We start from the raw sequence: 12577 nt of genomic DNA on the forward strand, positions 1-12577 counted from the left end.
TAGCTTGAGTTAGATTAAGTATCTACAGTGCTTTGCCATACTAAAGACATAGAACAGAGTGAAAAAGTTAAGGAACAACAGCATTAAGGAACAACGGTAAAAGATAAGAGCTTCCACCTTTAAACAAAAGAAACCAACCAACCTGTAGAAAGCAGGTCTGCTGTAGCTATAGGTCAAAGGCAGGGTTACCAAATACCATGGAGGACAGTATAAGCTCACAGGCAGTAAGCCACTTCTGGTGGTTGTTCTTCAGATTTAGTGAAAGGTGATTGTTTTTTTTTCCTCCACTCAGCTCACCTGTAAAAGCTACCACTACCTATTCTGTACAGTGGAGTCAGTGCAAACTGGCAGGACTTCAGTTCCAATGCCATTTTTAAATGCCTTCTCTTTAAGATGGTAGTACATACATAACTTCTTGAATACTTTTTTCAACTAGCAGGTTCAGTACAGCTCTCATACCAGGTGTATTTTGGCTAAACAGCACAGCAGGGTTGTTAACACAAAACGCAATCATAGGCATATGCTACACAGTTAAATGTGGCTGTGCCAGTGTGGAAAGGCATGAGGACTGCAAACTGTCATACAAAGGACATGAACACTCAAGACAATCCCTTTGTTTCTTTGTGCTAGCCCACAAGATGAGCTTCCTATGTATAAATTTAGAGTTAGTGGTGTTTGGGAACATTTTATTTTGTACATGACAAGATTTTACACCAAGTCAGTTAAATAATACAAATTTACATTCATGAGGAATGTTTTTAGAAAAGTGAACTTAAAAAAAACCTCCTTCACCCTTAAACCCCAATACCATCCCTCAACATTTTACAGTGGAAAAAACCAAAACAATCTAATTCACATTCCCTCTCAATCCCCCAATGCAGGACAGTAGGTGAGTGCAGCTTACAGTTCATCTTTCACATCTGTGGATTCCTGTGGAGACATCAAAGAGAGAATCAGAATCTTGCTTTTTGAAAGTGGAAAAGGTTACAAGAGCTGCCCCAGAAGAACTGAACCTAAGTACTGCTGATGCTTTCCAAAGCACTAAGTGATACAACTGTCTAAGGAGGTATTAAAGTCAAACTTCTGTTCAAATGATGCCATGTTAAGCATTTGCTATTAAGAGTAAAAAAAAATTTCAATCTGCTCAAACATTAGCAGTAGATCTAGTGTACCATTTCATCTTTAATACTTTCTAAGCTATCTTTCAGGCACAGTATTAGTGCTGTTAATAGCCCTATTCTACTTGATTGCAGAGCTAGGAAGCACATCTGCTTTCCAGTCAGTAGTCAGAAACCTTAATCTGCAAGTGTACTAATCCAACAAATAGAGCATGACTTTGCTCCTTTATAATTTATTACTGTCACTGCAGGTTATACTGCTGTGTAAATGCAGTAGTAGGAACATCAAAATTAAGTAACTATAGTACAATAAGCATTGTTCCTCAAATTTATTCTTGGGTAATCTGACATTAAACAGTAGGCAAGAACATCTCTATAAGCTATGTATTTGCACTAGTGACAAGATGTCATCTTGCAAAAGCAACCTGAGAAAGCAGGTCCAGTTGGGACCTCATAGTAACTTTGTAAGTTATTATCAAGAAACTGTGGTATTGCAAGAGTTCAGCATATCCACCAAGACATCATTAAAACAGAAGACATTTGCCAAGTGAAGGCTGACTGCACACAACAGCTGAACTGTTTTAGAGGTAGTATTGTTGTCTATAGTGTTGTTTCAAGTCTGTATTGTAAGCATTTAGAACTATACTCTTGCCAATTCACTGATGTTATTGCCCACAAACTGTGGAAATCCAACCAGTAACATAAAGTTCACTGTAGAGGATTTGCTGCTGTTTTCTTGCCATAGGGCACTGTCTTACAATCTCTTAAGCTTAATTTAGCTCCAACTTTGAACATATCTAAGTGGTTTCTTCTTACAATATAGTTTGATAAGGAATGAAAGGTAATTTGTGCTGTAGTTTTCTTCCCTCCAAAAAAATCTTGGAAAACCTCACACTGAGAACTAGTGTCATGAAAGGCAAAGTGAACAAGTTTGTTGCTAGGAAGCACCACAGACAAAACTGCATATAAATATTGGTAAGAGTCAAGTTTGAGACCATACCTTCTGTGTTTCACTGTCTTCAGCATCAGCATCCACCTCCTCTTCATCTTGCTCTGCATCCTCAACTGCATCTTCAGGCTCTTCAGGTTCCTCCTCCACCTATAGGAAGGTCACAAGCAATATGCTTTGTTTGCTCAGGATATTTACTAGTTGTGGACTAGCTAAATACAGGCTATGGAAGGATTTGCTATCAGTTCCTAACATTTGCCCCAAGCTACCTGATGAAGAAAGCAAGTTCTGTTTAGCATTGACACACTATCATGCCTCCTCCGGTAAGATACCAAGCCTAAGTTCTTGCACAGCATTATGAAAACCCACATTACTTATACCCACTTATGAACTTCTCCATTAATGAGATGGGCACATAATCAAAGAGCAGAATCTCAAGCAACTGGAAAGAGTGGAAGGGAGGACATGAGCACAAAGCACAGACTTATCAGTTTCCCACCCAGGTACTTGAACTGGGCTCCTGGTGGCCCACCTACGTGTAGGGAAGCTGGATACATTTCATTTCATACAAGTCTATCAAGTATCTGCTTTTTAAGATGGAGCAGCCAATTATCAGCCCCAAGTTGAAGGCAAACTAACCTTTGCATCCAGGTCAATGTTTAAACTTAAACGAAGCATCCTTTCTATTCTGTCTCCATATTCCTTAGTGTCTGGTAACATATATCCCGATCTCAAAGTTGCAGTTTCAAATAATACCACTGCAAGATCTGAAACTGTTTTGTCATCTTCATTTTCCTAATGTGGAAGAAAATTTAAAACAAACAAACAAATCAGAACTGTTAAGTAGGTTGCATGCAGCCAAGTAGTCAGTATTTCACTACTGTTATTTGTTTACCTTTACTCGCCTCAGCATGTCCTTGATCAGTGGATGCCTGGGGTTAACTTCAAATGTCTTCTTTTGACTAGCATAGTAACTGAAAATAATAGAAGTTACATCACTCAGTTTTGAAGTACAGGACCCAGCTACACCTTTAAGGCCATGAATACTGATTACAGCCACAGTAACAAATGTATTCCTCCCCCTGCCCCACTTTAATACTAGCTTAACTCTAAAAATCACTCAAGTTACTAAGACAGTTAATCTTCTCTTGTCACCAAATGACAGGTAGCAAATGCCACTGATGAATCTTGCTCACCAGGCAGTTTTACATACTGGGCTTTGAAGTAACAATGTAAGACTATGATGGAGACTGCAACTTGGTTGTAAGTGACCTTAAAAATACAAAGGATTATCTGAATCAGATGGAAGCTTGGTGTGCCCACACCAAGCAAGGGAGGCCATCAAATACATTTCATGTCTACTGCTACATAACTGAAAGCTTACTTTGTAGATATATCTTTCCCAGTTTGGTAAGCTTGAGCCTTCATGATTCTTTCCATGTTACCCGACCATCCATACTGACTAGCCACAAGAGCACACGGAGACTGGGTTAAACGTTGAGATAGCACAGCTTTTTCAATCTGTATAAAAAAAGCCTTAATGTTAATTCACAGAGCTAATACCTTATACAGAGAATAAAGTAAATAACTGAAATTTTCTGTCACTTCAATATTTTCAGAAGGGTCTAAGATGATACTCTAACTATCTTCCTGAAATAAAGGTTTTAAACAACATGTTTATCCATAGACAGAGAAACTACTGTGAAGTCTCAACACTCAAAGAATCTGCTAGGTATGCTGTAGCAAGTAAAACTGCATTTACAAATAAACTTTACATACAGCATCATATTTTACCTTGTCTTTTAGAGCTTTGTCTTTCATCCAGTTTAAGAGTGGTTCAAATTCCTTTTCCAAGGCTTCCCGACTCTCCTTAGACTTTTCACTTTCTTCAAACTTAACTCCTTCTTTTGCTACATTCTGAAACCTCTTGCCATCAAACTCTGGCAGAGCCTGAATGCAGTATTCATCTACAGGTTCAGTCAGATAGATCACTTCATAGCCCTTTTTCAGAAGACGTTCAACAAATGGTGAAGACTCAGCCTAAGATGACAAAAGAGATCAGATGCCAGTTTAATTGCACTGGAACCAGCAGCTACTGAAACCTCTACAACTATTTGACAAATGTTGGTACAAGGAAAGCTGAACTGCAGCAGTAACATAAGCATGGAGTCTCCACATTTACAGCAAATACACAGTTCACAATGTTTATGGTACTACTTCAACTAGAAGCCATAATATTTTTTCCCCTCTCCCTCTTCCACACTCACATACCTCCTTTCTGCTGGCACCTGCCATGAAATAGATTTTGTCTTGCTTCTCTTTCATTCTTTCCACATACTGGTCAAGGCTTGTGAGGTTACTTTCATGATGGGAAGACTGGAAGCGTAGAAGCTTAGCCAGCCGTGTACGATTGGAGTGATCCTCAATAACTCCAAGCTTTACATTAGTACCAAACTCTTTCCAGAATGTGTCATTGTATTTTTCTTCTGCAATTTTCTTGATCATATCAAGAGTTTTGCGAACAAGTTTCTTTCTGATCACCTAAAAAAGCAGCAATACCAAATTATAACAATAAGCACTTGGCAGAACCCTCAATTCAACCTCACTGCAAAGGACATTGTGGTGGGTTGACCCTGGTTGGATGCCAGGTGCCCACCAAAGCCGCTCTATCACTCCCCCTCCTCAGCTGGGGGGGAGAAAATATAACAAAAGGCTCGTGGGTCAAGATAAGGACAGTTTAATACAGTGATAGCAAAGGTCGCGCGCGCGAAAGTAAAGAAAAAAACCAAATGATGTTATTCTCTACTTCCCATCAGCAGGCGATGTCTAGCCGCTTCTCGGGAAGCAGGGCTTCAAGTATGCATAGTGGTTGCTCCGGAAGACAAAATGCCCCCCCCTCTGTCTCCCTTTACTTAGCTTTTATATCTGAGCTGACGTCATATGGTATGGAATATCTGTTTGGTTAGTTTAGGTCAGCTGTCCTGATTGTGTCCCCTCCCAAGATCTTGCCCTGCCCCAGCCTGCCATTGAGGGGAGGGCAAAAATGTTGGGGAGACAGCCTTGATGCTGTGCCAGCACTGCTCAGCAGTAGCCAAAACACTGGTGTGCTATCAACACCTTTCTAGCTACTGATGCAGGGCACAGTGCTAGGAGGGCTGCTGTGGGGAGTATTAACTCCATCTCAGCCAGACCCAATACAGACATATTCAAGACACTTAGTGTCCCTGATCTGAACAGAAGTAGTCTGAAAACAGCAATGCATGGCTTTCCTGTACTTCAATTTCACACTCCTTATATAAAGTTAATCAAGCTATTATTCTTCTAAATCTTGCTACTGTCATGTGTTTACAATGAAGTAATTTAAAATCAATAGCTTACCTTTAACAATTTATGCTGCTGAAGTGTTTCACGAGATACATTCAAAGGAAGATCATCGGAATCCACCTAATTGAGAAAGAAACTTCTTAAGTATAGCTAACAGTATTTGAAGATTAAAAAAATCAAACGCAAGTTAAGACTTATAATACTTACAACACCCTTAACGAAGTTAAGATATTTGGGCATCATGTCATGGAAGTCATCAGTGATGAACACTCTTCGAACATACAGCTGAATTACAAGAGGAAACAGCAGCCAGGTTATGTTTCTTCTTTTTTTTTTTTTTAAGACATGAAACCATACCCACACACTTGCTTGTCCTACCTTAATGAAATCACTTTTTTTGGATCCATATTCATCAAACAGGCCACGTGGAGCAGAATTAGGAACAAACAAGATAGATTTGAAAGTTACTTCCCCTTCAGCAGTGAAGTGGATGTAAGCCATTGGGTCATCATGGTCCTGTGAAGAGAGAATTCTTTTAATTGACATGGGGAAAATATTGGTGAGTTAATACATTTCCAGTAATAAGATGAGTTTGCCAAATAAGTCCAATTATTTTACAATTAAATTATCTATCTATGCTTTGTTAGAATCTATTATGGAGACAAAAGTTCTAGATTCAGCCGAGTCACTCACACAGAAGTAACCTTGAGACCTACTAGTTTCGTTGCTGTGGTTTTGGTTTTTTTTTTTTTTTTTTTTACAAGCCAACCATCAAAAAGTCATCAACAGCACAGTAACCAACACGGTATCAGCACAGTTAAACTCCCAAGTAACACATTATGCTGTATTTACATATAAAGACAACGTTGTTTCTAGAAAGCTGTATCTTCCTCTTTCTTCCACCATGTACAACACAAACACCATCACTCTGATTAAATAAAAACTTCCCTGTCAACATTTAAACACGTCAGTAAGCTCCATATGAGCTGGAACATATTACTTCTCAAACCTAGGCCACTCAACACTTGGGTGGCAGTACCTTCTCTCCGGAAAAAAGATTAACTCCTGACTGAAATGCTATACCTGTCCTGGTTTTGGCTGGAACAAAGTTAATTTTCTTTTTAGTAGTTGGTATAGTGCTGTGTTTTGGATTTAGGATGAGAATAATGTTGATAACACACTGATGTTTTAGTTGTTGCTAAGCAGCATTTATACTAAGTCAAGGACATTTCACAGCTTCTAATACTGCCCTGCCAGCTGAGGCTGGGAGTGCAACAAGAAGCTGGGAAGGGACACAGCAAGGACAGCTGACCCAAATGAGCCAAAGCAGTATTCCATACCATATTACATCATGCCCAGTATATAAACTAGGAGGAGTTGGGACAGGGGGCACCATGGCTCCGGGATTGGCTGGGCATCATCAGCAGGTGGTGAGCAACTATACTTGTTTTGTATATTCTATTATTATAATTAGTATTATTTTCCCTTCCTTTTCTGACCTATTAAACTGTCTTTATCTCAACCCATGAGTTTTACTTTCCCTGTCCTATTCTCTCCCCATGCCACTGTGGGGGCGGCAGACGAAGTGAGCAAGCAGTTGCATGGTGCTTAGATGCCAGCTGGGGTTAAACCACAACAACCTCCTAGGCTCTCCGCAATTCAGTCTGTCTACTGACAGCAATTAATTAATTCTTCAGAAATAGCCCATCCTATAAGCATTCAGTTTTGTTTACACAGCAAGAGATACTACAGCAAACCTCTTGCTTTGGAACAATCTTGAGGCTCAGAGCTTACCTTGGAAAAGGTTTTGTAAAAAGCTTTGTATTCATCTTCTTCAACTTCTTTAGATGGTCTCTGCCAGATTGGTTTTATGTCATTCATGAGCTCCCAATCCCAGACAGTCTTTTCAACCTAGGTATGTAAACACCATAGTATAATAAAGACTCATTCTTTATTTCAGGTTAAGTCAAAGACACTCCAGTGATGCTAAGTCATAAAATAGCATGTCAAAAATACATACTCTTTCTAATTTACAAAATAAATTATGCAATGGCCTGGATATTCCCATTGAAGTACACACATCAGTGTAACACATGGGAACAAAACTTAAGTCTACACTACAGTGTGTTGTCCTACGTACATTTAACACGTTTACTGAGTATCAATACTTCTGTTCTACTGCCATTCCAAAAAAAGCTTTCCAGCAGAGCATACCCGATCTAAACTAGTCAGTGTCAGATTACTGAAGTCCACTACTATGTCAAGCAGTTCACTCCAGCATTTATAATTAGTTCTGGGACCACTGCCTCAGAAGGCTAGTGTCAGTCATTTGCCCGATTTCAACCAAGTCTGTTTTGTTTAGTTTTCTTTCCTGACAAGATGTCTAACTGCACTTAAACAGGATTGCTGTTTGAAAGTATATACACACTACTGAAGTACACCTCTGCAAGACTACCTATGAAAATTGCTGAACTATCTGACATGAGTTACAAACCCCAAGTGTGACAAAGCTTACCTTCTTAGTTTTTGGTTTCTTTTCTTCATCCTCCTCTTCAACTGCAGCTTCATCATCATCTGTTTCTTCTTTCTCCTTTGCCTCCTCCTCTTCAATGGGTTCTTCAACAGTCTCAGTCTGAAGAGACAATTGAAAGTGGGGACTTGGATTGCTTGGCTTCCTACCAGGAATGTTCTAGTATTCTCTCAAACAGCTTAATCTCTCAGAGCACTAACTTAACTTGTGCTATTTGCCTATCACAAGCATTTCTCTATAGGTAGCTATGGCTTTTTCAGTTGCATTTTTCATGAATACATACTTTCCTTCAATACACTGGGAAGCCACTATACTCAAATTTAAGTTTTCACAGCTTTACATTTAGCTTTATACATGATGCTAATCAGAGACACGGGTGCTTTTCAGCTAGTGCTACACCAAAAAAACATCAGAAGAACAGGCCTAAAAGTTAAGCTGCTGCCCTATGTTCAAAAGGACACCTAACCATGGCCTTGCTTGAGAGCTTACCAAAGCTTCCAGCTACCAAAGCCAGTGGAAGATCATCTTTCTTAGTAATTGGCAGAGTCTTTCTCCTTTGGTAAAGTTCTTTGAATCAGAATAAAACCAAGTTCCTTGAAAGTTTGTGATTTTAGCAACACACTAACTTTTGGAGAGCAAGTAACTAGTAAAATACTAGCCAGAAGAGTCAGCAACAGAAGAATTTTAGAAATTAGACAAGTAGAAGTTCTATGGTATGCCCTCATCCTTCCTGAAAGATCTGGCCAGACAGTTTTCACAACCAAAGCTCATGCTGTGCAATGCTCAGTTAAATATACTTACCTTGCTGCTCCACACATATATGGGGAAGTTTATGAACTGTGAGTATTTCTTTACTAGATTTTTAACAGTATCCAGCTCAAGATAATCCGATGCTTCCTCCTTCAAGACAAGGCTAAAGAAAATAAAAACTTCAATCAAAAGTGCTGGACAAGTACTTTAAAATAGTTTTACAGGAGGAGATGCATTTTCCTACTGTTGCAGCTATAGCAATTCAAATTTATGCAAGTGAGTTTTTATTAGTTCAGCTCCAAGTATCTCTTAAAAAATACAATCCCTACTAAACTACTCCAATGAGAAGGAAGGGATAATTGTTTTCAGCAACTGGGGCAGAACATAGCATCTAAACAAAAACCTCAAATCATACTGATACTTAACAGGACTTTGATGTACTCTCACCAGCTTTACTTGGAACTAGAGCACTGAGATGAACTTTTTCATAGTAAGTGCCTTCTTCAGGAAGGAGTCCTCTAAACCCAGGCTAAACAAATTTATCTGCTCACGAAAGCAATGAAAGTAAGACTGTCAGACTAACTCTAGTTTGCATCAGACCAGTCTCACTGGTACATAAACAGCAGCCAGTTTCCAAGAGGAAGCTCTACAGCCCCTCTACAGGTTTTTGACTGGCCACAATTGTTGATGAACTGAATGAGTCTGCAGGCAGCTGAACTGTCTGGAATCATTTGCTGACAGTTAGTTGTCAAGATGCTTATAGTTTTCTTAGTTCATCTAATGGAACATGAAGCAATCTACATTATCACTCCACATTTATTTTGGATGCAGTTAATAGTGTGTTTCTACTAAACTGAAAAAAAGCTGTGTTACAAGAATCAAACAATATATGAGTCACAATGCTAAAATGATCCACATATTCCAATGGGCAAAGTGTACCCACAGAATTTTTTTTCTCTTAAATCCAAAGAAACTTAATACTTACGTTATGGTTGTGCCACGTCCTAAAGTGTTTCCTCTTGGGTCATCAATCACAGAGAATTCATTTGAATCTGACTCCCAAATATGTTGAGTATCATTGTTGTGTTTTGATGTGACAATAACTCTGTCTGCTACTAAGAAAGCAGAATAAAAGCCAACACCAAACTGGCCGATCAACTCAGATGTTGACTGGCTATCATCCTGCATTTCAGTCATTTTATTTAGGAATTCACTTGTACCAGACTTTGCAATGGTACCCAGGTTTTTAACTAACTCCTCTTTTGTCATGCCAATACCCGTATCTGTAACGTGAAGCATGTTCTTCTCTTTATCGCACTAAAAAAAAAAGAAAGATGCAGTTTGGCTTCACTTTGAATCTTAATCCATAATACAGTGCTACAGAAAAGTGGCAAGCAGAGCAGCAGCTATTCAAATTCAAACATGCCTGGCTACAATAAGTCGAATCTGCAATAACTACACTACCACCTTTGAAGTATTTAAACACTTCAGTTACCCTTTATAGAATCAGAAATACATTTTCACCATTACAAGAAGAGTAGTCTTTGATAAAGTTAGTTACAAGGATCCTGATGCGGTCCTAGTTTGTATCTGCATCAGCATTAAGCCAAAAATTTAGGTCTAATGATGCACTATCTTTTTACATTCCTCCCATCACTCTTCCATAAGAGATGATTGTACCTAATGCTTCTTACCTTGATTTTGACCGTAAGTTCCTCATTACCAGCAAGAGCATTTTCATCAGTTAAGGATATTAGCCGTATCTTATCTAAAGCATCCGAAGCATTCGAAATAAGCTCCCTCAGGAAAATCTGAAATAGAAACCAGTAGTCAGGAATTCCAGAACACACACAAACAGTTTTAACACGCTCTACTGATAAAAGCACTAACCTCTTTGTTTTTATATAAAGAATTGATAATGAGTTTCATCATTCTGTTCACTTCTGCTTGAAATGCAAACTTCTCAGATTTTTCTCTGATTTCTTTGATCTGGGATGCATTTAGGCCATCTAGTTGGATAGCTTCTTCCTCTCTGTTAGGACAATGAAAACCTGTCAAGTAGTCTTGTCCACAAACAGTATCACTAATTTTATCATCTACCAACAGCAATAATAGTCTAGTTAGAACAATACCAAGACCCTTAATGCCTGACACAGTCCAACAGTTACACGACCAAATGAGGTAAGTGCAAGACGAGCTATCCTTAACTGCATAACCTTAATCTAAAAGTTGAGTGAAAATCTATGCTTGCAAGCAAGCCTTTTTTGCTAAATGGAAATTCAGGGAAGAATACAGGTATGTTAAAACCACTAGAATCCTCAGCATGTGGTATACCTCACAGGAGGTGAGGCAGTTCATGGGCACAGAGCTATTTCATCAGTAGACACCATTTACCATATGCAAGAGTAAACCTCTAGTAACTTATTGGTTTTTATACAACTATTGATATTAAGACAAAATCAAGTTCAATATTTCTGACTCCAAGTTCTCAGGCTCACTTGTATTTATGAGGTAACAGTCTTTTCTAGAAATATTTTATTTCTCCCAGCTGACTAGCTCTCTCTTTTGAATGGTGTTCTCCCTTATTTCTGAGGCTTTAGGCCATTACCGGTGCTCGAACACACCCTTCAGAAGCAAGAGAAAGCCTTCGCGTTTCAGAAGTAACTTACCCAGAACCCCAGGTACTAACCTCTGAACAACTTCATCATCCGTTCGAGACCCTTCTCTGCTTTTACCCAAGTCATCTTCCACGGTCCCATCCACATCCACCTCATCTGCTCTAACCGATACTGGGAAAAGAAGGAATCCAACCATCTGAGCCCGACCCCCACCACACGCTACCCAAGTTCTCTCCCCACGGTTTTAGGCTCAGTTCTGTCCCTCCGCAGCCCCCCCCCCCCCCCCGGAAAGTTCAGCCCAGCCGCAGCCATCAGGGATGGGGGAAGGGGCCGGACCCCCCCGCCCCCGCCCCTGACGGCGCATGAGCCGCCTTAGACGTTCCGTTCCGTCCCGCCCCCCCACCCCCCGCCAGCCCACTCCCTGGAGAGCGGCCGCCCGGGGACCGGGCACGGCTCTCCCGCTCCCCTCGGTCCGCCCGCACGGAGAACAGCGAGGGACGGGGCGGGGGGAGAATGAAGGGTCGTCCCCCCCCGCCCCAAAGACGCCGAGGGCCCCACCTCGCTTCCCGCCGGGCTCCGTCCCCCCACCCTAACAAAAAGGGGGCGAAGGACGGGGTGTGTGGGGGGGGGGGGGGGGGGGGGGGGGGGACGACGACTGTTGGCCGACCCCCCCCCCCCAACCTGCCAGAAGCTTCTAGAAGCCGGCGGGCACTCACCGGCCAGGAGCAGCGCGCACGCCAGAGCGAGCCCCCACACCGACTTCATGGCGACGTGGGCCGCGGTCGCAGAAGAAAACGGCCCCAGGCGCTCCCGAGCCCGCCGCAGCCCCCCACTCCGCCGCTGCCGCCGCCGAGCCCGCTGGAGCGGCCGCGGCCCTCCCCCTCCGCCTTATCAAGCCGGGGCGCTGGAGGGCGGGGGGGGGAGTCGCTCCGCGACCGGCCAATTGGAGCGTACCACGCCAAATAGACAACCAATGGGAAGCCTGGAAGGGAGGGGCCTGCAGCTATCGCCGCCAATCGGGCCTTTCCATGTGCGGTTTCCTGCGGACGGAGCGTGGCCGGCGCCGATTGGCCGGGCGGAAGGGCGCTTGGCCAATCGCTTCCGCGGAGGGGTTTAACCGGCGTGGCCCCTCGTTATGTTTTAATGAATTAACAAAACGTTAGCGTTTAACGACGAGGCCCCGTGGGCCGCAGCCGCTGCGGCCGCCTACCGGGAGCGGTAAGGACAATCTCCACATGGGAGGCCAGCTCCGACCGCTTCCGGGGGCACCCGGGATGTTTACCGGGGA

The 12577-nt window shown here is 41.8% G+C and overlaps 1 protein-coding gene across 1 annotated transcript; it reads right to left on the reverse strand.

Moving 5' to 3' along the window:
* Positions 1-669: 669 nt before the first annotated feature.
* HSP90B1 (heat shock protein 90 beta family member 1) lies at positions 670-12069 on the reverse strand. Its single transcript, XM_075050955.1, has 18 exons — positions 12006-12069; positions 11361-11460; positions 10562-10703; positions 10366-10482; positions 9657-9988; positions 8723-8834; positions 7907-8023; positions 7186-7302; positions 5770-5907; positions 5599-5676; positions 5446-5511; positions 4339-4608; positions 3862-4107; positions 3452-3588; positions 2963-3041; positions 2707-2862; positions 2119-2217; positions 670-930 (listed from the first exon to the last, which is right to left on the reverse strand). Exons 1-18 carry the CDS (start codon positions 12052-12054, stop codon positions 901-903), a joined length of 2385 nt encoding a protein of 794 aa, XP_074907056.1. The 5' UTR covers positions 12055-12069; the 3' UTR covers positions 670-900.
* Positions 12070-12577: the final 508 nt, after the last annotated feature.

This window comes from Buteo buteo, chromosome 19 (assembly GCF_964188355.1).
Source record: "Buteo buteo chromosome 19, bButBut1.hap1.1, whole genome shotgun sequence".
NCBI lineage: Eukaryota > Metazoa > Chordata > Aves > Accipitriformes > Accipitridae > Buteo > Buteo buteo.

Excerpts from the sequence above, each read along its gene's own strand:
- HSP90B1 (XM_075050955.1), bottom strand. The coding sequence starts at position 12,054 with ATGAAGTCGGTGTGGGGGCTCGCTCTGGCGTGCGCGCTGCTCCTGGCC. Across the intron at positions 11,461-12,005 it reads GTGCGCGCTGCTCCTGGCCG|TATCGGTTAGAGCAGATGAG; the intron begins GTGAGTGCCCGC and ends TTCTTTTCCCAG. Across the intron at positions 9,989-10,365 it reads AACTTACGGTCAAAATCAAG|TGCGATAAAGAGAAGAACAT; the intron begins GTAAGAAGCATT and ends TTTTTTTTTTAG.